The sequence below is a fragment of the Mauremys mutica genome, chromosome 7, assembly GCF_020497125.1.
Source record: "Mauremys mutica isolate MM-2020 ecotype Southern chromosome 7, ASM2049712v1, whole genome shotgun sequence".
Lineage (NCBI taxonomy): Eukaryota > Metazoa > Chordata > Testudines > Geoemydidae > Mauremys > Mauremys mutica.
This window is the reverse complement of record NC_059078.1, coordinates 117,698,178-117,725,033: the sequence shown is the minus strand read 5'-3', so window position 1 is coordinate 117,725,033 and position 26,856 is coordinate 117,698,178. Positions and strand designations below refer to the sequence as shown.

The 26,856-nt window shown below is 40.9% G+C and overlaps 1 protein-coding gene across 2 annotated transcripts in view; it reads left to right on the top strand.

Annotated features, from left to right (window-relative positions):
* The window catches only part of TDRD1 (tudor domain containing 1), a 59,441-nt gene extending 35,762 nt beyond the window's left edge, over positions 1–23,679 (top strand). Inside the window, exons 14-26 of one of the 2 annotated variants that reach the window (XM_045025325.1) lie at positions 3,815–3,922; positions 5,221–5,391; positions 7,362–7,613; positions 7,822–7,947; positions 8,854–8,964; positions 9,705–9,875; positions 11,567–11,821; positions 12,365–12,481; positions 13,017–13,130; positions 16,083–16,250; positions 16,659–16,874; positions 17,056–17,102; positions 18,880–23,679. In XM_045025325.1, the coding sequence (XP_044881260.1) occupies positions 3,815–3,922; positions 5,221–5,391; positions 7,362–7,613; positions 7,822–7,947; positions 8,854–8,964; positions 9,705–9,875; positions 11,567–11,821; positions 12,365–12,481; positions 13,017–13,130; positions 16,083–16,250; positions 16,659–16,874; positions 17,056–17,102; positions 18,880–18,972 (1,949 nt within the window). In that variant the 3' untranslated portion in view covers positions 18,973–23,679. The remainder of the gene's footprint in view (positions 1–3,814; positions 3,923–5,220; positions 5,392–7,361; positions 7,614–7,821; positions 7,948–8,853; positions 8,965–9,704; positions 9,876–11,566; positions 11,822–12,364; positions 12,482–13,016; positions 13,131–16,082; positions 16,251–16,658; positions 16,875–17,055; positions 17,103–18,879) is intronic. The other variant, XM_045025327.1, reaches the window with a different exon arrangement.
* Positions 23,680–26,856: the final 3,177 nt, after the last annotated feature.

Here is a 26,856-nt window from a genome sequence, read left to right as displayed (position 1 = left end):
GATTTCATAGGTCTTGTCCGTAGCACAAAAAATACCTGATTCTATTGAAAACCTGTAATTGCAATACTTCACTTTGCCTTTCATCTGGGAAGGAGCTTCTGGAAGTTGGCAGCTACCACCGATAAGTTTAATAAATCTCAGAAATGGAGAATCTTAAAGATTTCCTGTCTTGGTGACTGGCTGGTCCGGGACAAGTCTCCCAGAAGACAGTCAAAAATATACTAGACTTCCTCCATTTGAAGCTCATAAGACTTTCTTTCTTATATTAAATCCATTTCTGATGGCCCAGTTGTTGAACCAAAAGAACGAAGAGCTCTGTCCTGTGATTTGAGACCAAAGGTTATCTTGATGAGGGAAAAAAAGCCTGCTTTTTGTTCCAGACATGGCAAACCATACCATAAGGAAGCAGATTGCATTGTACAGTCTTATGAGGGGTCCTTGAATCTCTTTAAATTCTATAAAGCCTTGAATTCTCTCATCTAGAGCCGAAGTAAAAGATTTTGTAGAACAGATGTGCAAAGTTTTATTGTAATGGAGTCAAGTTCTGCTTTAGTTAAGGTTGAATTGTGTTCTAAAAATCTGTTGTTGTCAGGTGTGCTTAGATTGTCTTGTGGCTTACGGGAGTGTGGGGTAAGGTTAGTGATCCAAATTTGGGGTCATTTCAGCAAGTGGTTGCTGAGGAACCCCCCGTCCCTCAACCATTTCATATAATCCACAAACTACCATATTTTTGCGCTTGGATCATCCCCCACCTAATCTGTTGTTTGACGTTTTAGCACAGCTAGTGCGTGGCACTCACAGCTCCTTTGAGGAAGCAGTATTGAAAACATTATTAAAGGATGTATGTAGTTCTCTAAGATGGTATATGCCAGTGGTCCCCAACATGGTGCCCGTGGGGGCCATGGCGCCCGCCGGGGCATTTATGTGCGCCTGCCTAGTGCCCAGCCGGGGACCTGCCGGGGACAGAGAACTCAGGCTGTGGGTGCGGTGTTCTCTGTTCCCGGCAGGCGTGGGGCCTGCCTAGGTCCCAGCAGGGGAGAGAAGCTGCGCCCCAGGCCTGCAAGGGACAGAGAACTCTAGGGCTTCAGGCTGCGAGCACCAGTGTTCTAGGTCCCTGGCAGGTGCGGGGCTGCGGCTTAAGCCGGAGAGAAGCCGCGTCCTCGTGCCTGCCGGGGACAGAGAACTCTGGGCTGCGGGCACCGGTGTTCTGTCCTTGCGGCTTTTCTCCAGTTTCTCTCTTCTCCCTGGATTCATATGTTACGTAATATTAAATATGTGTTTTGTATTATTTAATGTACAAATACAAAATAAGCCTTGAAAAATTGTTGGCACCCGCCACGCTCTTCTGAAAACATGAATGTGCTACTGGTCACAAAAAGGTTGGGGACCACTGGTATATGCTAAACACTCACACATCACATTATAATGTGCATGTGCAAAAAGACTAGGGAAAACTGTTTCCGCCCAACCAAGTTTCACATATCCATTGGTGGTTTAAGGCAGGGGTCCCCAACCCCCGGTCCGCGGCCCAGTACCGGACCGCGGCCTCTTACAAACCGGGCCGCGAACCGACCCAGTGGACTACCCGAGCCGCGGGACGAGCGCTCCCTCCGCAGTCATGCCTGCGGGAGGTCCGCTGCTCCCGGGGCTCCGGTGGACCTCCCGCAGGCATGACTGCGGACGGTTCGCTGGTCGCGCGGCTCAGCTGGACCGCCCGCAGGCACGCCTGCGGGAGGTCCACCGGCTCTGGTTGAGCTGCCGCAGGCATGCCTGCGGGCGGTCCAGCTGAGCCGCGCGACCAGCGAACTGTCCGCAGTCATGCCTGCGGCAGCTCAACCGGAGCCGGTGGACCTCCCGCAGGCACGCCTGCGGGAGGTCTACCCGAGCCGCGGGACGAGCGCTCCCTCCGCAGGCATGACCGGTCCCTGGTCCTGAAAAGGTTGGGGACCCCTGGTTTAAGGGGACATGCTGTGGCCGTCAAAACCTGAGTTATACCAAGGCACTGTAAGTTTGAATCTTACCTTTTGGCAGAAATCTTAGCGCTCTGTCCTGATGCTACTATCCACTTATGTCAAGGGTTGTGGGAGTTTTTAATATAATCTGAGTAAAGCAGATAATTCAGAAGGGGCTCAAATGATTGACAGGGGGAAAATGACATACTTATATTTGCTATACAGTGCTTGGGGGCATGAGAGTTGAGAGAGCAAACAGATGGGGGAGGGAATAGGTGTAAAGATTTAGGGTGGGATGATGTGGGGAGGAGGATTTGGAGGGATTAGGAGTTGGTGGAGCCCTATTCCTCTCAGGGGCTCTGAGCCTCTCTCCCTGCCTCCCATGTGAGCTGGGATCGGTGGGGGAGGGAGGGGAAGAGCAGGAGTGCTGAAAGTAATGCTGATTTACACCTCTGAAAACTTGGGAAATACAAACCTAAAGTACCTATCACTCCTATGCAGGGTGGGAGGCTGACAGGGTGGGGGAAGGCCTGGCCTGGCCTGCATTTTAAGCAGAACTCAGACCTCTGAAAACCAGGAAATAGAACAAAGATACACACCAGCCCAACCTTAACTCCGATCTCTTTGAGCAATGCCTCAATAAGATCCATAACACTCACTCACTTTTCAGCACTATCTGCAGAGGAATTTAGGGAATAGACAGTCCAACAGTGATCACCTACCCTAACACTACCTCTTTAGGCAAAACATATGGTTAGATGAGCTGTACAGAACAGGAGTTACTTACACCTGCTTGCATCCGAAGAAGTGGGTATTCACCCACGAAAGCTCATGCTGCAAAACGTCTGTTAGTCTATAAGGTGCCACAGGATTCTTTGCTGCTTTTACACCTGACCTTCACTCAAACATAGTTTACTCCACAGAAACAGCATACACCTGCTAAATTTTACAACCCCATCATCATTAGGCACAGGATGGTATTTAACACTGTTCTTTCATTTAGCCATCATTAAACCCACAGACCACTCGTATCCTACCTCACTACTGCCAGTCCCCCTGGCAAGAAGATCCCTTTGTACCGCTATTGACACAGCCTACAGTTCTCATTGCTGAAATAAGGCATACTAGATCTCTCAAGGTACATACGTATCTCTTTCCTTTGATTATGCTATACCTAACAGTGAATGCAGCAGGAGTGCATGCTGATAATTCCCGGTGCCTATTGCCAGCTCTAGGGGTCAGTTAGAATTGTCCCTTAATTCCTTATTCTTTGGTTTTCAGAGGTTTGAATTTTGCTGAACTCCTGGAATGTCCTGGAAGGGCACTAGGAACCAGCAGCCAACTTTAACTCTGCATTAATGAAGTTTGTCTCTGAGTTAGATTTTTACAGAGCTGATGTGCCTTTGCTGTCACAAGTTTTGACCAATCTTTTCTAGCACTGAGACTGAAAAACCATCCCACCCAGTTATACAGAAAGAAGTTGATTTTTGTCCACTGGAGGAATACCATTGATTATAGGAAACCTCTATTCTTTCAGGCTTTTGGAAAATCCTTCTCTTGACACAAAAAGGAGTCTAACACTGATTTTTATGTAATAGAGTAATCAGGGTTGTGAGTTCAATCCTTGAGGAGGCCACTTAAGGATCTGGTGCAAAAATTGGTCCTGCTAGTGAAGGCAGGGGGCTGGACTCGATGACCTTTCAAGGTCCCTTCCAGTTCTAGGAGATTGGTGTATCTCCAATTATTACCTTTATTACCTATTACCTTAATTTTGTGCCTTGAGTTAAAAGGGGTTGTCTTGTAATGCTTGCTTAAAGAAGTCTTGTTAATGAGTATTTTTCAAAAACATTTATTGTCAACAGGCCAGCTTGCTGAGCTTCAAGTATCCTTGGGTGAATACTGTAACAAAATCCCTACTATCCCAAATTTCTGTCCAGCTGTTGGAGATGTCTGTTGTGCCCAGTTTACAGGTAAAGGAGGCTCTAAATGGCTAATCACTATTATGTTTAATTTCTTACTCAATTAAACTAAATCTCTGTAAAGCACTCTTAAATAGATTTGAGTGTCTACATTAGAGAGTTGCACCAATTAAACTTTTTTAGACATATATTTAATTCAAAGATATTTCTGTATGTAGACAGGGCTTTTATCATTTTACTTGGACCCAGTTTACATGTGGACACAGAATTTTCAGCCACATCTATGGTAACCAGTGTTGTGACCAGCCACCAGCTGTGATTAAGAGCCTGGAAAGTGTACTTTCACCAAGGAAACAGTAGCATTGGCTAAATTCTTGGGTAGAAATACTTTTAGGGAAATCCTGAAGAAATTGCTAGCTGACTTTGAGGGAAAAGCCCTTAGGCCGGAGGAAGAGAGTACTACCGATGTGCTAAATAAACAGTTTTTCTTGTGTCCAGAAACAATGTGGAATACATAATACAAGAAACAAGAAAATGGGGAACAGAGAAGCAGTGCAACATCCAGTAATGATTACTTTGATATTGGCAGGGGGATTTGGTCTTTGCTCATCTGTTTCAGTGAACATGGTTGTGATAGTGGAGTAATGTTAGCTAATATCTCACTTTAAGTTTCCAAATGCCTTAACACAATCTAAACCTATTGCTATCCCTTTTTTGACCTGAATGATTGACCCTGCAGATTGTTTCCAGGAGGATGAAAAATTGATCGGGTATTTCTTTATCAATAAACAGGATTGCATTGAAGTCCTGTTTCCCTGAGTGCAGTAGGAGATGGTTATTTTCCCACTTTCCTAAGTCCCTTTCTAGCTAGCACTTAGCCCTAAAATGTTCTAACTTAGCTTCTTCTCAGGGCCATGCTCCTAGTGCTTTTTCTGGCTGTCTCCTTCACTTTCTTGTTGCCTTTTCTGTCTGCTTCTGTCATCTTTCTGCTGTTTCTGACAGACGACTCTCCATCAAGCACTACCCAATGAAACCCCTTTGACCACATAGCTCTGTTTCTGGTGGGACTTACGTGTGCCTTTATTTTGGGCAGTGATGTGTCCATGTTTTGGGTGGAATCATCTGTTTCAGCTGTCTGGTTCCATTAAGGAGCTTATATTTTTGTCATATTTATTTTGAATGAAGGGTGGCTGTTATACTTAACAGGCTTCAACAAGATTTAACTCAACTCATGACAGTATTATAGTTCAGAACCATTGCATTTTGTATTAATGTATTGCCAATACATTGTTTTGGTGCTTAGGAATTAATTATTCACAGAATGTTTGTATCTGCATCTTTCCTTCCAGAAGACAATCAGTGGTATCGTGCCTCTGTTCTAGCATATACTTCTGAAGATACTGCTTTAGTGGGCTACATAGATTATGGTAACTTTGAAGTTCTCCAAGCGGCTAGACTTCGCCCTATGATTCCAAAATTATTGGAGTTGCCAGTGCAAGCTATAAAGTGTACATTAGCAGGTATGAAATGAACTACAAGCTGTTGCAGGTGGGATGAAAAATAAAGTTCAAAACAGATTTTGGGGAAAATTTTCTCAGAATTTGCCTAATTTAAGACCATATACAGCTACTGTGTGATGGAGGAAGGGAGGGAGGGTGAGGTTAATGGTGGAAAGCTACCTGCAGAAAATCAAATTAGCACTTCATAGTGATAACAGGAACATTAAAATTCATAAAGCTAAAATCCTTTCAAATGTACATAATAAAGATATCTAGTAAAAAGGAATAAAATATACTGTAAGAGCTGTACTGTCCTCAGATATGTACTTGGGCACTGTGCATATGCCCTTGAGTCTAATGTGTTGCACTGGCTGCAATGACTTTCTTAGGCACCAATTCTTTCTTGGAGGCAGTGCTTTCTTTGAACTGAAGAGGCAGACACACAGCTGTTCAAAGTGCAATTTTCTGATAGAGTGTAATCTGCAAAACCTCATCTTCTTCTTCTTGGACAAATTGAACGAAACCACTTTTTGTTAAATTTGACAGCACAGAATACTTGAATGGTACTTTTTGGCAAACTCTGGATCAGAGGCTCCCTTGGAACACAGTGGCTTTTTTGAAGCCTCTGAGCATTTTCTTAACATTACCAATAAGGAATATTCAATTTAATCCTGTCTAAAGGACAAGGCTGAGATGCTGCTCAGGCTCTAAAGCTTTGTAAAAGAAGAAAACCTTAAAGGATGACTTGTTCCTTTAGGGATGGAATCCATGCATATGGGGCATGCCCTGCAAATCACACTGGATGGAATCAGCAATAGATATTTTGGTATTGCAAGAGGTGCATGTTTTGGAATCTGACTGTTTCTATGTCAGTATTGCAGTGCAGTTCCTATAACTGGAGCAGTTCATTGATAAGAACGAAGAACAGAATTGACTAATACCACATGAAATGTGGAGATGTTTGCTTGAATTGACCCAACAGTTGGCACTGAGCCATCTGACACCATACAGTGGGAAGTCTAATGTTAACTTTTTAGAACTACCACTAAAAATCTAAAACAAAACACAAGGAAATAACAAAGTAGAAAGCGGTGCTGAAGATTCCGATAGTGCATGGAGTGTTGGGGATTCCATCTTAATACATGTCTGAGTCCAGCCGTTGCATCCTAAGCCCAATGACTACTGCTTTTCTAGGGGGTTCTTACTTGGCACTTACAATGTATCGCAAAACACAAGTATGTCTATACTGGCAATCATCTGTGACTACAATTACTTGAATTAAATATTCAAACGAGAACTTTGAAGGCCGAAGTGGAGAAGGGTTCCATGTGAACAGCAGTTGAACATGGGTCAGTCGGTCCTAAGAGATACAATTATTTAATAACCTTTCTTTTTAAGGATTTCCATCATTAAAACTGTGTTAGGGAATGCAAAAATCTCTCTCTCTCTCTCTCTCCAGTATTGAGATGTGTTGGGGGAGCACTTACCATATGTAACAATGGAGCTCTGATCTCTAGGCTCTAGACCAGGGGTTCTCAAAATGGGGGTCAGGACCCTTTAGGGGGTCGCAAGGTTATTACATGGGGAGTCGCGAGCTGTCAGCCTACACCCCAAAACCCACTTCACCTCCAGCATTTATAATGGTGTTAAATATACAAAAAAGTGTTTCTAATTTATAAGGGGGGTCGCATTCAAAGGCTTGGTACATGAAAGGGGTCACCACTACAAAAGTTTGAGAACCACTGCTCTTGACACTACCTTAATAGTTCCCTTCAGCATTTTGTAACCCTGACATTAAATCACTGGCATGTGCTGCTATTGATTTGATGCATATTTAAATGACAAGTAATTTCAAGCATTGACAATGTTATTCATAAAACAGCTTCACAAAATGAAGAATGAACTAGTTCAAGAATGGGGGGAGAACAACTCCCAATACCTACAGTCCAGCTTGAAATAAGATGATTCTTTCCTTTAAATTTCACTTTCAGGTGTGAAGCCCCTTTCAGGAACCTGGTCCTCGGAAGCTATTGCTCTGATGAAACAACTATTGCAAAATAAAATGATCACTATAAGAGTGGTGGACAAAAAGGAGAATAGCTCCGTGGTAGAGATTGCAGATGAATCTGTTACTCCAATAATAAATGTATCTAAACATCTTTTAGAATCAGGCCATGCAGTGAAAGATTCCAAGGATGTCTTGACAACAAATGAAACTGTTAACACTGTGAAGGAAGGAAGTGGTAAGTACATGAAAAGTTGCTATAGAAGTTGGTTTTATCTATAATGCAGTACAATAGATGTACAGTAATCTATTGTGTGATTGAAATGAGTATGGTCAGTTATGTGGCCAAGACTAGGCATTTAGAATGTACATTTTCTTTCCCTATAATGCTGCCTTTTATGTCTCTCTGACCCTGCTTTCTTCTCTTTCCAATTCATCCTATATAGCTGTAGGAGAAACAATAAATAAAACAGATTGGACATGGGTTAAGCTGACTCTGAAACAGACATTAAATGTCTTGCTGTGTACAGTGAACAATCCTGGAGAGTTCTTCTGTCAGATCTTAGATGATGGTAAGTTGTCTCAGTCTTCATTTTTGTGTGCTCTCTCTGTCTTCTCATCCTTAATCTTGTTGCATATTAACTTGTAAAATATTTTGGAATGGGATCAATGTAGTTTTCATGCACCAATGCTTCTAGTGGACTTTTCATGCTTAGAGCTTACGTCTCAGCTTCCTAATTAATTCATACTAGTCCTGTAGGTCTAAATTTGAACATGCATTTTAATAAGGACAAAGATCATATATCTAGGGACAAAGAATGTTGGTCAGATTTACAAGATGGGAGATCGTATCCTGTTTGCAGTGACACTGAAAAGGAATTAAGGGTAATTTTAGATGAACATGAGCTCCCAGTGCAATGCTGTGGCTAGCAGGACTTGTACAACTTATAGAGGCCCAAGCAGGGGAATATCAAGTAGGAGTAGGGCTGTATACAGCATTATTAAAACCATTACTGGAATACTGTGTCCAATTCTGGTGTCAGTACTCTAAAAACATGTTCAAAAATTGGAAAGGATTCAGAAAAGAGGCACAAGAATATTTCAAATGCTGGAAAAACAGTCTTGTTGAGCTTAGGTTGAGCTGTCTATTTAGTTTATCCAAGAGAAAGTTAAGAGGTGACATGGCCTGCAAGTACGTGCACGGGGAAGAGATTTCTGATAAGTTTTAGTTGGTCAATCAAATATAACAGTATTAGATTTTATACATTAATTTATTAATACTGTTTTACCCTAAATCAGGGGCACCTTTAGATATTTAAATATCTTTCTAAATATGCTCTTAATAGGACCTAATAAATAAGATTGACATTCTGCAGGACACAGTCTTATTTTTGCCTGGTAACTCCAAACCATTGACCTGCTGCTTCTAAAGATGTATTAAGTTTGATTGTTTTTTTTGTTTTTTACATTCTGCTTAGACTTACTTGCTCTAAATGTACTCAACAAGTCATTGTCCGAATACTGCCAGCAGACTTCGACTAGTGTTTTCAAGCCTTCAGAGGGAGAACCTTGCTGTGCTTTTTTCTCTGGTAAGTAATATTCCCACTTACTCTTGTTCATTTTTTTCATTTACAAAAATGTCCTTAAATGGAAAATGCATCTTTATCTTTGACTCCGCAAATGTTCTGTTTAATATATAGCTTTCTAAATCTTGTCAGATATTTTGGGCATGGTCTTGATGTGTTTGGTGTATTGCTAAGTTGAACAAGGAAAGAAAATAGATCTGCAGTTGGCAATGATAAACCAAGTATATGTGAATAGTGACTCCAGTGAGTGAAGAGTTAGGAACCTTTCAGATCTGATATACACTTAAATATATCATAATATTGGTTATTGTTACTATATAGTCTGATTGAACAGAAATAAACAGTATAGAGAAAGAGGTTTAATTATTACTGTAGAGAAAGATACTGCTTTTCCAGGAAGTAAATATTGGATTTTCGACTAGTTTGTATGGGATGTTAATAGGTTACTTGCATCACGTTTTTTATGTACTTCCATTTCTGGATGAAAACTGTATTGATATTGTGGAAAGGGCTTGATTGTCCATTGCCCTGTACCTTGTGTAGTCACTCAAAGCAGTGCAGAATGAATATAAAATGTTATATCAGAATGGCAGTGTTTTACACCTACTTTGAATTCATGTAACTGATTTACATACTGTGCAAAGCAACAGAAATTAAGGCCAGTTTTCTCTGCCAAGAAAAGTAAATTAGTTCTGCTTATGATTTAGGTAAATGTGGGAAATCACAATTCTTTTAAATCCTAGGTGATGGCAATTGGTACCGTGCTTTGGTAAAAAAAGTCTCTTCAGATGGAGCTATTAAAGTGCAATTTGTGGATTATGGAAATGTTGAGACAGTAACTCCAGATAAACTTCGACAGATCTCATCAGCATTGCTAAAACTTCCATTTCAAGGAGTTAAGTGTTGGTTATCAGGTAAATCTTCATTTAAAGATTTTTGGAAATAATTTCTGCACCTGCTAAACATTCTGTCATAACTACTCTTTTATATTTAGAAATCAGATGGCATTTCAGGCATGGTAGACCTTCTAATGTAGCATGTTTTTAACTAAATGTAAAAAAAGGAAAAAAAAATCAACCATATTTTCTTCTTCTTTGTTAAATAGAAGTGATTTGTCTTTGTGAACTGAATGGCAAAGTTTCTCATCACTTGTAAACTTTTCACAATTACACCTCCATTTATATCTCTGTTCTTATCTCCTACAGTTTACCCCATTCTAAGCTCCATCCCAGTTTTTCTTAAGGTACGTCTTCACTACCCGCCGTATCGGCGGGTAGCAATCGATTTCTCGGGGATCAATATATCGCGTCTCATCTAGACGCGATATATCGATCCCCGAACGCGCTCCTGTCGACTCTGTAACTCCACCAACCCGAACGGCGGTAGCGGAGTCGACATGGGGAGCCGCGGACGTTGATCCCACGCCGTGAGGACGATAGGTAATTCGATATAAGATACTTCGACTTCAGCTATGTTATTCACGTAGCTGAAGTTGCGTATCTTATATCGATTTTCCCCCGTAGTGTAGACCTGCCCTTATTGTTACTTAAGGGCAATGCAGAGCCAAGTCACTCCTGGATACAGACCAGTATACAGAGTGGATGTGGAGCTACGGTTCTGCCTGCCCTGCCTTGAACTGGAATAAGTCCTCCAGCATGCTCAAAGTGAAAGTTTCAGGATCTCATTTTAGTTTAATAAATATTGAAATACTTATTTGGCAAGGAATTTGACATTTTCCCTGACCCACCTTTTCCCCAAACGGAAGATCTGGGCTCTCAGGGATACATTCCCAAACTACCACTCCAATCACAGGCACCAACGTTCCTTGGCACTGGTGGGTGATCATGCCACCTCCGGCCCCATCCCAACTTGGACCCCTCCCCAAATCCCCGGCCCCGTCTCTTCCCCAAGTGCACCGTGTTCCTCCTCCTCCCCGTCCCTCCCAGCGCTTGCCGCGTGAAACAGCTGTTTCGTGGCGCAAGCGCTGGGAGGGAGGGGGGAGAAGCAGGATGCGGTGGTGTGCTCAGGGGAGGAGGCAGAGTGGAGGCAGAGGTGAGCTGGGGGGGGTAGGTCAGGGAGCTGCTGCACCCACCAATTTTTCCTGGTGGGTGCTCCAGCCCCGGAGCACCCACGGAGTTGGTACCTATGACTCCAATTATATATATTAGATTAGGAAGAGCACTGGAACTCAAAAACAACTGCTCACTTCTGTCAATTAATACTCTGCCTTTTTAGTATTTTGCAAACAAGGATATTGAACTGCTTTACAAACCCTGTATTGCCATGTAGTATCACCCCCTTTTACAGATACCGATGGGAACAGAGGTACAGAGGAGATCGACTCATTGACAGGCATGTAGAATCTATTACGGATTCAGGAATAAACTCAAGACTATTTTTTAAGAGGAATTTGATATTATAAACTTGGGGGGCCCCAACTCATTTTGCACTAGATACACTTAGATTACACATTCCTTATGGCAGCAAAAGTGGTCTTTCTAGCTAACAGGACATTTTAAAAATTTGGTTAAAATTAATATAGCTTTGTTTTGTTTTTTTTATTGTGAATGAGAAGATATTTTTAGGTCTTGTCTTGTTTCCTTAGGTGTAAAACCTGTTAACAAGGAATGGCTCCCAGAAGCCACAGCAAGATTTCGGATGTGCACTGCAGGAATTAAACTTCAAGCCAGAGTAGTTTCTTTCAACAAAAGTGGTGCTGGACTAGAGCTCATTGATAATTCCACAGGTTGTCCAAGAATAATCAGTGAAATTTTAATTAGTGAAAAATTGGCTTTAAAGGAAGGTCTGCCAAATAAAGATGGGCTACCAGATACGTCTGCTGAGAAAATAGAGCCTCAAGGTGACTAAAGCAGTCTTGTTAACTTCTTTCTGGATTGGAATGATAAGAAAATTGGGTATCCCTCAACCTGACTCTCCTTTTGACCATGTCTAAAATGTAATAAATGTATCAGTTTTAAATACATCATGAAGTTTGTGATTGGGTGCAAGTTGTCCTGCAGGTGGCATGATAGGTAAATGTGTAAGTCACTGGGGTTGTGTGTTAAACAACTATTACTTAAATATACTGTAACAAATTATAGCAAACTTGAAGTATGACTAAAGAGTCTATTGCATAGTGGGTTGTAGGATCTTATTTTCAGCAATATTAAAATTAACTAGCATTGATTGAAAATTAGATATTTTCTGAGGAACAGAATATCCAGCGTATTAGTGTCAGTGTTCAGTTTTCATTTCAGTGCAATCACACTAAAATGACTGGAACATGTTGATAGACTGGAGATGTTACTTAAGTTAATAGACATGTGCAACTGTGATGAACTTGTATATAATGTGTAGAAGTGCTTTGCTCTGTGCTTTACTAGTTTGTGTTTAATTACTTTAGAAACCTCTTCTGAGCAGTGGCAGACAATAGAATTGCCTGTCAATGAAACTGTATCGGTCCGTGTAATGGAAGTGATAAGTCCAGACTTGTTTTATGCTCTACCAAGTGAAACCAGAGGTAAGAAATGAAGAAAATCTCTTGGTTTATCTAGTTGGTAGTAATATATTTGGAAGACGGATGCAAGATGTTTAACATTATAATAATGAATTGAGAGCTGGGGCGGCTCTATGTATTTTGCCGCCCCAAGCACAGCAGTCAGGCGGCTTTTGGCAGCATGCCTGCTGGAGGTCTGCTGGTAACACGGATTTGGTGGCATGCCTGCGGGTGGTCCACCGGTCCCGCACCTTCAGCGTACCCGCCGCCGAATTGCCGCCGAAGGTGTGGGACTGAAGTCAGCCTGACTGCTGCACTCACGGTGACCGGCAGGCCGCCCCAGGGATGCTCTTGGTGCCTGGAGCCGCCCCTGATTGAGAGACTACCAAAATACATCTCAGACAGTAAGAAAAATGCAGAAATATAAATATTTTTATTAAAAAAGCTTTGCAGTAACTTTGGTAAAATCAGGCCTAATAATAAGCTTTCCTATGGTATGTATATTTATTATGCTTGAAACATCATGCAGTACTAACAGATTCTGTTCTCTTATTTTTAGTAGATCAAGAGAAGTTGTGTAGGTTGATGACTGAACTGGTAGAATATTGCAACACTCAGAACAATCACTCCTTTAGACCAAAAGTCGGTGAAGCCTGTTGTGCCAAGTTTGCAGGTGAGAGAGAATTCTTGTTAATTTTAAAAAAGGAAAAGTGATCTGAATTGCAAAACTTGGGCATGTTATAAAGGATAGATGGCAATGTCCAAACCTTTAAGAAAAGAGAGATTTGTAAAATCCTTTATATGCTGCAAAACATTGCCATATTTCATTTTGTGTATGGGTTCTGTTTAGTTACAAACAATATGTGACAGTCTAAGCTAGAAAGTAAGGAATGGCTCATGCATCTGAAAATCCATGGAGTTTTAGGAGGGCAATATAATGATCTAAACTGGAATTCAGTGAGGCTACTTGAGTGAACTCCCCTATTCCTAAGCAGTTTTATATGTTATCCAAAATAATTTTTTTCAGGAGCATCCCAGAGGGGAGGCTTGACTGAGTAATTTATTTCAGTATTGTTTCAAAGAAGAGTTCTGCCAAAGAAACCCATAAACATCACTTCCTGTAGCACTTGAATTTTCCTTGGAGGTCTCCTATCCAAGTATTGACCAGGCCTGCACCTGCTTACGCAATTGGACATTGGTGTCAAGATCACAGTCTTATACACAGTGGTATAGCTGCAAGCAACAGAACATTCCTGTTAAGTGAAGCACAAGGGTGTCAGATCTGTCAATGGTTCCAAGAGAGATGGACAGAAATACTACAAAACACAGTGTTAAATATAGGCACTGAAGTCAAGTACTAGATGAAAAGATGGCCAACAGAGTTGAAGTTCTGAGTTACTTTACTATTTGAATGAGTTGAGGAGTTAAAAGAGATATTGAGGAATTTGTGTCCCTTAGAAGTAAATAGAAGCTAGCACTTGTGGTAGGTCAAAGGAGTAGGTAATTTAAAAAAAAATACATAGCATTTGTATAAACACGCAGAAAACACAACTAATGTTAGAGCAGAGATGCTATAGTTAAGACTGAGACAGCAGTTAATAAAATTTAATTGCTGCTTTAAGTGGTGCAGTTGATGCTTCATTAAATTGTGTGAAGATCCCTCTTTCCCCTCTTTTTGTGCTGGGATGCGAAGAACTCTCCTTGTCAAGGCCAGGTCATGGGTAGTTAGATTTTAGTAGTTGCAGCCAGAGTCCACAGTCATGCAACAGCAGTTAGGAGTCAGCTGAGTCAGGATACCGGGAGATCAGAAGACAAACAAGAAATTGGAACCAGAGTTAAGCCAGATCAGGATACCAGGAGGTCAGAGCCAGGGAACAAACTGGAGATCCAGAACCACAAGTCAGATGCCAGGAGTCAAGCCGGGTAAGGATGCCAGGAAATCAAGAAGCATAAGGTGCACAGTCCAGAGCAGGGTGGAGCTCAGTTGTTTTGGATACTTTTCTGTGCTTCCTGCTGGCTTAAATAGGGCCAGTGGGCCAATCAACTGCCCAGGGGCTTGACCAATTGAACCTCGGGACAGAACCTTGTCTTGGGGTAGGGCTTCATGAGTCCTAGATAAGCCATTGTGAGTGAGCTGCCATGTACAGCAGTAGTCTCCAAAGTGAGGTGCACGGACCCCAGGGGTGTGTGCAAGAGGATCTTTGGGGGTCCACGGCAGGAGGATTGCTTTTTTTAATTTATTTTTTCGGTCAGACGGGAGTCCGAGTGGCGCTTTTATTATTGTTATTATTATTACTTATTATTCAGCGCTGCAGGGGGTGCACAATCAAAAAATTTTTTACTGATAGGGGTGCACAATCAAAAAAGTTGGAGACCACTGATGTAGAGGGTTGGAGTATGGTTGCTCCCATGGAGCCTGTGGACTGGGTTTGAGACACATGGGTCATGACATCACCCCTTCCCCTAGCGGCACCCTTTGGGCAACATGGGTCTTAGTTTCTCAGGATGACTCCTATGGAAGGCCTGAACCAGGGTGAGAGCATGAATGTTTTCAGCTGGCTCCCAAGTGTGTTCCTCCAGGCTGTAACCTTCCCAGTCAATCAGTTCCATAATTTGCCCAGCTTAATCTTAAAGTTGAGGACTTTGTGAACCTAAGTTCCCTCTAACCTGCGCGGCCATTAGGGGCTGCATAGGCAGGCAGGCAGTGGGGAGAGATGCCTCTGACCCAGCCCCACCGGAGCAGCCACGGCCAGGGAGAGGTGCCTCAACCCCGGCCCCCGGGCTGCTGGGGGGGGATCCTCTTTTCCCGCCACAGCCCTGGGGAAGCCTGACCCCCAATCCCTCATCCCTGGACCCACTCCAGAGCCCGCATCCAAATACTGTCACCACTCTTTGAAGGCAGTCTTAATTGCCAAGAGCTTTTTGTCCAAGATCTCATAGTTTCATTTAGCGAGGATAAGCATCCTCCAGTAGTAGGTGATGGGGTGCCGTATTTGCTTGATTCCATGCCTCTGAGAGAGGATTGCCCCAATCACTGTGCTAGACATGTCAACTTCTACAACAAAACTTGCATCATGTCTGGGAGCGCCGATACAGGAGCAGTAGTGAAGGCAAGCTTTAGCTGCTCAAATGCACGTTGGGCCTCGGTTGACCTGTGGGGGAGCATTTTTCCAGAGTAGGGTGTTTGTTTATTTTTTTTTTGTTTATTTTTTTTTTTTTTGTAAAAATTCAAAATGAACCTCTGCTAAAAGTTTGTGAACTTTAAAAATATCCTCGATCATGCATGTTGCTGAGGGCTGGCCAGTTGCGGGCAGACCCGACCTTGCGTGGATTGAGCATAGATACGCTGCGCGCTCTCGCGGATCAAATCAAGTTCAATATAACGCGGTTTCACCTATAACGCAGTAAGGTATTTTGGCTCCTGAGGACAGCGTTGTATCGAGGTAGAGGTGTACTTCTAAATGGTAGTGTTTCGTTTTCTGTTTGTTTTTACAGTATCCATGTATTCTGAATAATCTCCTTTAAATTCTGGTAAACTATGTGGATTAGATGGATTATTATGTAACTCTGGATCCTAGTCTGAAAGTAAAGCACTTCAAATGTTTTGTTCCAATTTTTTTTTCAGGTGATGGCCATTGGTACAGAGCTATCGTTCTGGGAGTTTCTCAGTCTGAGGTGAAGGTAGCGTATGCAGACTATGGATGCACTGAAACTCTACCATTCTCTAGAGTGCTGCCGATCACTGCACGTTACTTGAAGCTCCCTTTTCAGATAATAAAGTGTTCGCTTGCAGGTAGAAACACAACCAAACACTATGTTGGCTATTTAGCAGAGATACTGTTTGGTCATAATTTTTTTAGGTTGTTACCATTAACCCCTCTGTTATATTGTCCATCTAGATGAGGACTCAACAAAACTGTGCACAGATTAGTATCGTAAAGTCTATTTTCAAACCCAGAAAGACTAATTTGAAAATTTTCGGAATTAGTTTAGGTACTGCAGGAAAAAAACTATAGACAACTAGAAAACTGGGTTGCTCCTAATTTAATGATAAAGCTTTTTTTTTTTTTAAAGTTTTTGTAACGTTTTCTAGGTTTTAGTGGCATTACATAATTTAAGATTTAAATGATGGTCTAGAGGATGTAGCTTAACTATTTACAATCTAAACTAGAACTCAGTTGTCTCATTTTATTTTTTCCAGGAATCATGGAATGGTCTCCATTGATAATAGATTTGCTAAAAACATTAATATTGAATAAGTGTATCAAGATCACAGTGAAAGGGATCAATGAGAATATTCATGCAGTATCTGTGGAGAAATGTTTTCTAAACAGTAGTCTAAGTATAGCCGACAAATTTGTAATGGAAGGTTTAGCCAAATATAGCAACTCTGGAAATCAAAGTATGCTACACCAAGGTAACTGTTTTTTCACTTAAAATATTCTGATTCTTAAATTTATTCTAGTGTTCAAAAATGAGTTGTGTGCATCCATAACTAATGTCCTTTGTACTTCTAAAATCTCATTGTATTCAGCCAATTAATGAGGCAATAATAATGTTTTACTGATCAGTTTCCTGTTCATTTTTTTTCCTTGTAGCCCATGCAAATGAGGCGAGTTGCTGTTGCACAGAATTAAAGAAGCAAGTAAGAAAGATTCAGCCTAAACTTACATTTTTCTCTTCCAAATACTGATTAATTTTTTTTAAAACAAGCATGGAAAAGGTGTGGGGGGGTTGGTTTTGTTTGTATTTTGTAATTTGTGGCTGGCTATAAAATTGAAAAAAGTAGCGTTCTAAAAAATATGAACTTTCCTATTTTATGTTTTACATGGTCAAATAATTCAGAACTTCATGCAACATGGAAAATATACGTTGGCTTTATAGTCTTGGTCAATTCCTAGTTTATCACAGATGCATGTAAAAATGAATGTTCAGGGTATATATGAATGCTATGAGAAGTTACTGTGAATATTCTTCAATGTGTTATACATCAAGTACTTGAAGTAGCTAGCCAGAATTTGCTGCTGATATTAAGACATTGGAGTTGGACTAATTTTTATCTTTTTAAAAGAAAACCACAAAATATTTATCCCCAGCACTGAAATTGCTTACTTTGTATCTGTAAGAAAAATTATAGTACAGTACCATTACTAGTTTTATAGAACTGACTTGCTGACCATGAAAACAATATTCAGTTATGTCTGTATGATCATTAAAATGAATTTAATTAAAATTCTAGGGACTGTTGCATAGGAATTAAGGCTATGTAAAGCTGGCAGAACCTGCAACCTTTAAAGAAAAGATCATTTATTAGAATATTATGACAGCACTATTATATGGCCAAGGGACTACCAGCCTTTTCATATAACTAAGGGTTAATAATGTGCCTATGAAAAAATTAACTGTGAGTGCAACTTGGCATTCGTAATGCCTCCACGCTTGTATTTTTAAAGGAATCTTATGAAGTCTTTTGCAGGTAATAAGCAAACTTAGATTTTGTTTGATTTTCATAAAAATCAGTGTTAAAATCTTACCTTTGGAGTCTCAAAGGCCCATTCTCATTTTTAAGGAGAAGCCCTACATTTAGTGAGCGTTACTATCTTTGAGCGAGAGGTAGAACCAGAAGCATTCGTGGGTTCTGACTGCTCTGGTGACTTTGGGGAGAAAGGAGAGTGTTTCTACTGAACAGTGGTTGTCACGGAAGCCGGGGAAGTCCAGAGAGGGAATGCTGATGCCAGGCATTTAGAGGCTGGTAGAGAGTAAAACCATCTTGTTACTGAGCTTACTCTTGCTCCTTCCCTGCCCACTACAGAGTGAAGCAAAATCATTTTCTCCTGGGTAGCCCTTTGAACTGTAGCCATGAAGAATCCAACCAAATTTCTGCATCCAGCCCTATGAATGTTGAGGGGGAGGGGAGAGGGAGAGTGGGGGACAAGACATGGAAGGGGTCTGGCTCTGAATCCCCTGAGACAGATGGAGGAAAGACAGACTTAATACATTTCAAAGGGCTTCCAGGAAGTAACTCTAGAGGTAGGTAGCACGCCACTGAATGGGAGCAAGGAGAGAACTTGGTGACAGGGCTAGGTTCACTTCCTGTTGGCCTGAGCCATTGATCTGCTGATGACATCATCTCTAGCACCTCATCAGAGCTCTCCTTGGGGGTTGTCTTTAAAAAAAAAAAAAAAAAAATTGAGCGCCAGCCAAGATCATTTGATGCACTGTGCTGTATTTTTTCACAAAATAGGGAAAGGTAGTTGCACGTTTGCTAAACTAGAATGGGAGCCCAGGTTCATTTGTGGTACCTAAAACTACTTTTTAAAAGTGGCTCTCAAGTTGATTTGATTAATTTAAAAAATGAACATTTACATAATCCTTTAGCAGCAAGCGTGTTACTATATAATCTCTCTGTCCTTCCCCCACAGATTGAAAAACATGAAGAGATCCTCCTCTTTCTTTTAAATAAACACGAGGCTCAAGATAAGTGTAGTGAAATGAAAAAATTATTACAACACTAAAACTTGTAGGCATGATGTGTGTTATATGCTTATACCTGTAACACTATGTTGCCAATGTTAATGCAATTGTTACTGCTCTCTGCCCTTATTCCTAGAATAGTGGCTGTGTTCAGGAGCAAAAAAAGCTTGATTTCCTTTGTAGAAATTGTTTTGCTGTTAAATACTGTTGGAATGTATCTGTACATATGTGAAATAAGAAATTGTACATTTACACTGTCTGGATCAGAGCAAAGCTAAATGGAGCAAAGTTAAAATGTGAAGCCTCTGGCTGTTAGTGCAGTTCTTTTGAACAAAGGCAATACTTTTTCTTAAGCAACTGTTTTCTATAAGAAAACTCTTCACTTGCAGACCAAAAGTATTGTAAGAGAACTTAGTGAAAACTATTCAGTTTTCACTTGCAAGAAGGAAAAATTGGATTGTTGTCTTAGAAAACTTTAGTTCATTTTTACATTTAATGTATAGCAAACATAAAATTTAAGTTTGAAATAAAAGTTCATGTGAAGTTTTAGGTAAATGATCTGTCATGAAGAATAACAGTACAGATACTACTTTTTTCATTTGGTCTGCTTAATGTTCTGTGTCTAACTTACGGTTAGATTTGTTTAAAACCATATTTTCAGCCTTTTATTTTTCCTTACTGTTTCCTCCAGCTGCGTGAGGTAATGTGAACAGCCAAACTTGATTTTTAATTGCATGTAAGGTATCTGCAAAATCATCCCTTTTTTCAGACAGTTATTCAGCAGTTCTGCTAGGCATTGTTTAATGGTTAGAGCAAGGAATGGGCTCTCAGAACTCTTGGGTTCCCCATCAGACTTTGCTGCTAAATTTAGACAAGTACCTTAACCTCTCCATCTGTTTATGCATCCTTATTTTATTAATGGATAAAGTTCCTGTATATGCTCAAATGCTGTATCAGTGCATAGTATTTACCTCTTTCATTTGAAAGCATACATCACATTCACAATTTGGCACCTTTATTGACAGTCTCAGTAGACAAATCAAGGGGTCCATAGACATGGAGATTGAATTGCTCTCAACTTTAGAACTAGTTTCCATGTTTGGATGGAAATGTATATTTCCATTGGTCATGTGCATCTGTTTTGTAGAGACATAAGACTTCAGTTTATAGTGCTGCCAATTTGATACTTTTCAGGAGCACTACAGCTAACTTGAAGGAGTTGGAATTTTTAAACTGTTACTTTTGCTTGTGCTACCAGACTTAGTTTTCATTCCTCTTGATGATAAACTTTGAGCAAAGTTTTGATTGCCTTAAAATAGGGGATTTTTTTTACCACTTTGTGTATGGTGGTAAACTATTCCTTACCCTTGAAAGAATCAGACTGGATGGAATTGGACTACACTATCAGAAACCTGATCCTTTAACACACCTCAATGATATAAAAACTCTTGGTGTGTATAAGTAGTTATACAGACGGTTGGGAACTTCCAGTGTTTCACTAAATGGTGAATCAGCAATGTTCACAAGTTTGTGTTTTTCCCTAAGCACAGGGTGAATCTTTCACTCCGAAATTCCATTTGAACACTTGTCATATCCAGACAGACAGTTGGCTTTGATTTGAAACTGCTTTATAGCATTCTCCTTTGCTGGATGTCAGATATGGAAAACATACCCTAGGTTATCCCCCTCTCTGTAGTTTTTTTTGTGTGAAATACTTATATGGACTAGCAGACAGAACTGGACCCTATTTTAATGGCATTAACTTACGCATTATCAAGGAATAAGTGCATTTTTGCATGTTACTGTTATCACTTCCAGCTCCCCTCTCTTCCTTTAAAAACATTTGGCTTCTGGTTATGAGACTCTGAGTATGATATGCCCTGCAAAATCCAAAAATGGCAAGAAAATAATATGCTATGGGCGTTCAGACGAATAAGAAGATAATACAATATAGTCTTGCTAACCTTGGCTTCCAAAGGAATTTTTTGTATGTAGCACTTGTATAGCTCTTTCATATTTTCAAAGCACTTTACAAACATTCAGAACCAAATGTGTTACAGTTGAACTATTAATAGTCAATAAAAAGTTCAGCTTTGAAGGAGTTCAACCTAAGTATTTGGAGAGGAACTAAAAGGCTTTTTTACAGCCAAGATACAAGTTAGCTTCCCATATTTTTTGCGGCAACAGTTACTGACCTCACCAATAACAAAAACAGAAGGGAGCAACAGTTCCTGTATGGCATTAAGGACAAATTCTGTCTCTCTACATGGTTCCCATTTATGGCAATAGGAAGTGGTGTATGCATGTGTACGCTGAAGTTGTTTTTAAATCTTGGTGGATAAGTAAAGTAGGAAACAATTTTCTTAATGTGTTAAGATCTTCAGTTTTAACATCTTCTCAGAAACATGACCATATTCTTAACTAACCTCAATGTCCTGAGAGAGCCCACAGTCCCTATCCCATGAATTAACATTCCCTGTCTCCCCCATCACCCTGTGTTAATGACTCCCACTTCAGTGAGTGGCATCTGTACCATCTGGTTATCTCTTGTATCCCAATGTGGGGTTTTGCTAGACCTCCCTCTGAGGTAAGCACCCAACCTATTAAACAGTTGTAAGTTAGCCTGTGACAGATATAAAAAGCTGTTGATCTCTGAGGCCACTGAGCTAACCCAGCAACTCCGGACCCTCCCCCAATACCGTAGGTCCCCATGTGTCCCCCACCACCTTCTCAAGCTGTGTGTGGGTAAATCTGTTGCCGCACAAGTTTCAGTAGCTAAAGCCTTGGGGTGCTGCAGAAAGTGGCCGCTCCCCTGCGTCTTGTTTTTAGCCTCAGTAGGAAGCAGTAGGCCATATCCATGTGCTGTGCCACTCTCCCCGCTAAGATCCCCAAATGCAGCATTGTAGGAGAAGTGGTTAAAATTACCAATCCCATATTGCGTCCCCCCCCCACACACTGGAAGGCCCAGTCCCTGGGTGCAGCACCCTGCTGTCCCCAGCCATGCCCATTAAGCTTCTCTCCCTCAAATTTTCCTACCCTTCAACCATCTCTTGGTGTCAGTCCAACTCACCAACAATGACTCTGTCTCTTGCGGTTATAATGCTCTGCTTCTTTGGTCCTAGAGGTTGTTCATCCCCTTAGTCTGGTTCTACTTGTTCTGTAAGCACCCTGTAACTTCAGAATTGCTACAGAAAGAGCTTCTGCCACAACAGTATGCGTAGCTTCAATTAATTCTTGGCTGCTTCCCCAGTCTTCAATGCTTGTTGCCCAGCACCAGCAGTGTCCCCCCCATCCCCCCCGGCTACTCATGGGAGGAAAGGATCCCCAAATGATTCCTCCCACCCACTTCATCCCCCATGCTGCCCACAGGAGCACAGATGTGTGCCCCACTTTCTCCCCCTCTCGATTGGGCCCAACATGCTGGGAAAGAGGGAATCCTCTTCCCTCTGGCGCCCCTTCTATTACACAGAGCTGGCTGGTTGCAAATGAAGAGGTTGCTGATGCTGCCAGCCCAGCTGGTAAAGAGGTAACTCTCCATGGCTGTATGGGGTATAAATACCCCATGAAACCTCACTTTTTTGCAGTCAGCAGAAAGGACCAGGTCAATGCTCACTCTAACCTAGCTCCAATGGCTTCCCGCCCTTCCGATCTATCCCTGTACACTTCCCTATCTGCTGCAATGGAGCCTTTAAATGGGCAATGTCCCTTTTTACCAACTAGCTGGGCAAAGACCCACTTGCATAAAGATTAAAGTGGGCACATGAGTTTTAACATCTTCTCAGAAGTGAATAAAACTTCAGCTAACTTCAGAAAATACTTTGCACTTATATAGCACTTTTCATCCAATGATATTAAATGACTTTACAAAGGTGGGGGATAGGCACTATTTCCATTTTCTAGATGGGAAACTGATACTTAGAGAGATTGTAACTTGCCCAAGATCACACAGCTAGTCTGGGGCAAAATTAGGGCTAGAATCCAGGTCTCCTGACTCATAGTTGTGTTCTAACCACTACTTCCCTCCTACAACAGATTGAAGACATGGTAGACCATTCGGTTCAGATTTACAGTGCTCACTCTCTCCATCCTTTTTGTTCGTTTAACAATCCGAATATCTGTTAGTTCACATTTTCTCAAGCACGTTATAGACTCTCCAGTACTGTGAGGTCCCTCTGGCACTGAAGTTTGTTTTTCTATTTCTCTTTTGTACCGTACAAAGATAATTGCAAGTTCATTTTGAAATGTATGGGGCTGCATACAGAGAGATGGTACAAATAATACTGAATATGAAAGTTTTGAATTAGTCTTTCCTAGTAAATGGTTCTGTTCTAGTGCTTTTTTATGTAAAATCTCATTTGCTGAAGCATCATAGTTTTATCCATGAAGGCTTTTCAAAGGTTAAAAACAGTCTGTTTGCCCCTTTCACGATTTTGTGGCACCAGTGCAAACTTAAGCTTGTTCTTCACATGATTTTGCATTTATTGAGCTGCTGGATGCAGGTAGTATGTAAGCATGGTGTGAAAGAATTGTAAATTTCAAACAGTTGTAACCTTATTTAAACTTTATTCAGCTTTAAATTTGAGGATGCTATTTTTGTTGTATTTCAAAGACCAATTTTGAAATGCTGTATATACTCTGTATGTTACCAGGAGTAATAAAGCTATTTCACGGTCTAAATTTCTTTTCATTTGCATTGAGTTAATCTGTTAAAAATTAAGGCCTTTCCTTTTTCTCTCCAAAATTGATGTTTACATCATTAAGGGCTAAATTTTGCCATTGAATGCATATATGCAATTCTCTTTGAAGTCCATAGGAATTTATATGCACACATCCAAAGTGTCTCTGAATTCTTTATTTTTATTTTTATTTTTGCCAACAAATTTTCATATCACAAATGGGTTGTTTGGAAATTGAGACAGAATGGAGTTAACCCGAATGCCATTGTTGAGAGTATATTACAACTATCATTTTGTCTTTTAAATGCAGCCTATGTCTCCTTCAAAATTTGAAACTGTCCATCTTCAATTTTTAGATTTGTATCTATCTGAATTTTACCATATTGTCTGAAGCGAAATGAAGAGGTTGTGGCTTTTATATTCCGGGTTCCATGTTGAAATGCTGAAAAGCCCCTATTTTCCCTTTTCTGGGAAAAGAGAACCCTATTAGTGATTGCTAAGAATATTAATATAGAAAAGAAATCAATAGGTTTCTGTTGCAATCTCTAAAATTTCATTTATGTATAGATGTCAGGTTTTAATATAATCCCATGGTAGTGTTTGTAATGGAATCCCCAAAATTATTTGAGCTATCAATGTGCTCGGTACTAGACATATTATAAAGGAAGATGTTATCTCTGTCCCTTGGAGACTGAATTAAGCTATATAGCTAAAACACAGTATACTGGCAGAACAGCATAAGTTCCAAAATTGAAGGCCTTATCTAAACACAAGTTGTATATGTTTAGCCAAAATTATTTTAAGTAATTTTAGTTACAGATGCAAACTCCTGTGTGGACATAATCAGTTGACTTATTGATAAAAGCTAAATTGACCATAAGTCAGTTGTAACTCAGTTTAAATGTATCCACATAGGGGTTTGCATGCGTTTAACAAAACTGACTTTAAAAAATATTTGTTAAACTGCTGGTGCAAGCTGCTGTGTAGAAAGGGCTTGTCACAAAATAGGACCTCAGTTAATAGCAGATTGTGATACTTTCATGTTGTGAAGTATCAGAGGGGTAGCCGTGTAAGTCTGGATCTGTAAAAGCGGCAAAGAGTCCTGTGGCACCTTATAGACTAACAGACGTATTGGAGCATGAGCTTTCATGGGTGAATACCCACTTCGTCAGATACATCCGACGAAGTGGGTATTCACCCACCAAAGCTCATGCTCCAATACATCTGTTAGTCAATAAGGTGCCACAGGACTCTGCTGCTTTCATGTTGTGATCACCCAGGCTCATCTAAGTTCAGTATTGCTGATGGCACAGTATAGAAAGACTCAGGAGATTTAAAATAAGTGTAAATCTATTTTATTTTTTTAAGTTAATACCGTGTGTGTGCTACAAATATGGGTGTCACATTTTGAGGGTGACCCAGCCCAATGAGAAGTTGTCGCCACTTGTCCTATAACCCTGAGTGCTTTAAAATGCTCTGCTGCTGTAGCTCCCAAGCTGGACACTCCCAACCAACATGCAAGCAGGCACTGAGTGTCTGTCTCTCCCTTCAGCAACTCTGAATCCAGCAGCCCGCTTACAACACCACTGCAACACTTTTGTCTCCACCAGCTTTGGTTACTATTAAGCAAGCGACCCCAGTGCACCCCACCTGTCCTGAATTTCCTCAAAACTGTCTGCCTGAAAATGTCCAGCCCTCTCCAGAAACATTCAGAAGATTAATAAGGATGGTTTGTTCTTCTAAAGAGACAAAAGCATATGACAGCTTATTAACTTAACTGGGGTAAATGCACCCTTCCCTTCAAGCACAGCACTGAGGTTGTTGATTGTAAGAAATAAAACAGGTTAATTAACAAAGGACGTAGTCTCACTTAACCTAAATGGAAGGAATAAAGTTAAAATGGGTTACAAACCAACAAAAGTAAAAATACGCTTGCTAGTTGCTAAGACTTATCAAGATACGGCCTTGGTTCAAGGTAGATGGCGGTAGATTTCTTACCAGTCTTTCTTTTTACAGCCATACTGACTTTCTCTGTCTGGACATTCCACAGAAATGCAAGGTACTACTTTCCCTTGTCTTCCTAAGTGAAAGATCTTTGCATCAGCAGATTTCTCACCCATATTCAGTACCCAGAAACTACAACCCCCTTGGCTGAAGGACCCATCTTTCTCAGCTTGCGAAAGCTCTGGCCCCTTGTGTCTGTCCAGTGATGGATGCCAAGATGGCTGCTTCTCTCTCTTTATATTTCCCTTAATTCACTGCTTTGTCCCTAGACTCAAGATCATCCCATGCTGTTCTTCCCTTCCTGTGAACCCATCCTCTTGCTGATTCATATGTAAATAGGTTTTCTGTTTTTTGTCACCTTGCTGAATTTTGTTGGAGACAGATAACTGCCTTCCCTCTGTCTGGGATAGTACCTGTATATCTACTACACGTGACCTGCATGGTTCAAATACTTTTCATTCACAGACTTCAAACCATAATATTAGTGAGTATTCATCATTTCTCAGGTAGTCTTAGTGCATACATTTCACAGTGATGATAATCACCAGTGTGTGAGTCTTTCATAATAGACCTTACTTGATGCACTTTTATAATACAACCAATTGTATGCAATATTATTGTATTTGAATTCCAGACCCTCGTCTTTATAGCCCAAATAAAGTTACCCTTTCCTGCTAGGGTGTTGACACCATGTTGTCATCTCCCCTGATTATTAGCTTGATAGCTTTGCTTATCTTATATATAAATAGACCTTCATTATGTCTTCCTGCCGACCATGTTGTACAGATTAACAAATACATTTCTTTGTCTAGAGCAGACTGTGGCTATGTCTACACTACTGTGGTAAGTCGACCTATGCTACAAGTTACCGTGGGGTCTACACCACAGGGGGTTGACAGGAGAAAATCTCTTGTTGACTTACCTTACTCTTGTCATCGGGGGTAGAGTACAGGGGTCGACTGGAGAGAGATCTGCAGTCGATTTGGCAGGTCTTTACTAAACCCACTAAATCGACCACCGGTGGATGGATCAGTCTCAGAGGGTCAATCCCCGCTGTAGTGTAGACCTGCCCTGTGGTTATGCATTGCTTGCCAAACATATTAAGAATATATCCATAGCTCTTTTGTACACACTTCGTACATACACCATGCAAGAATATTAGAGACCAGTGTAGTGTTGGTTTTTCAGTGATATGCTACATGACATATATCATGACAAGAGTGTGTTAGGTGCAGTAGCACGTCA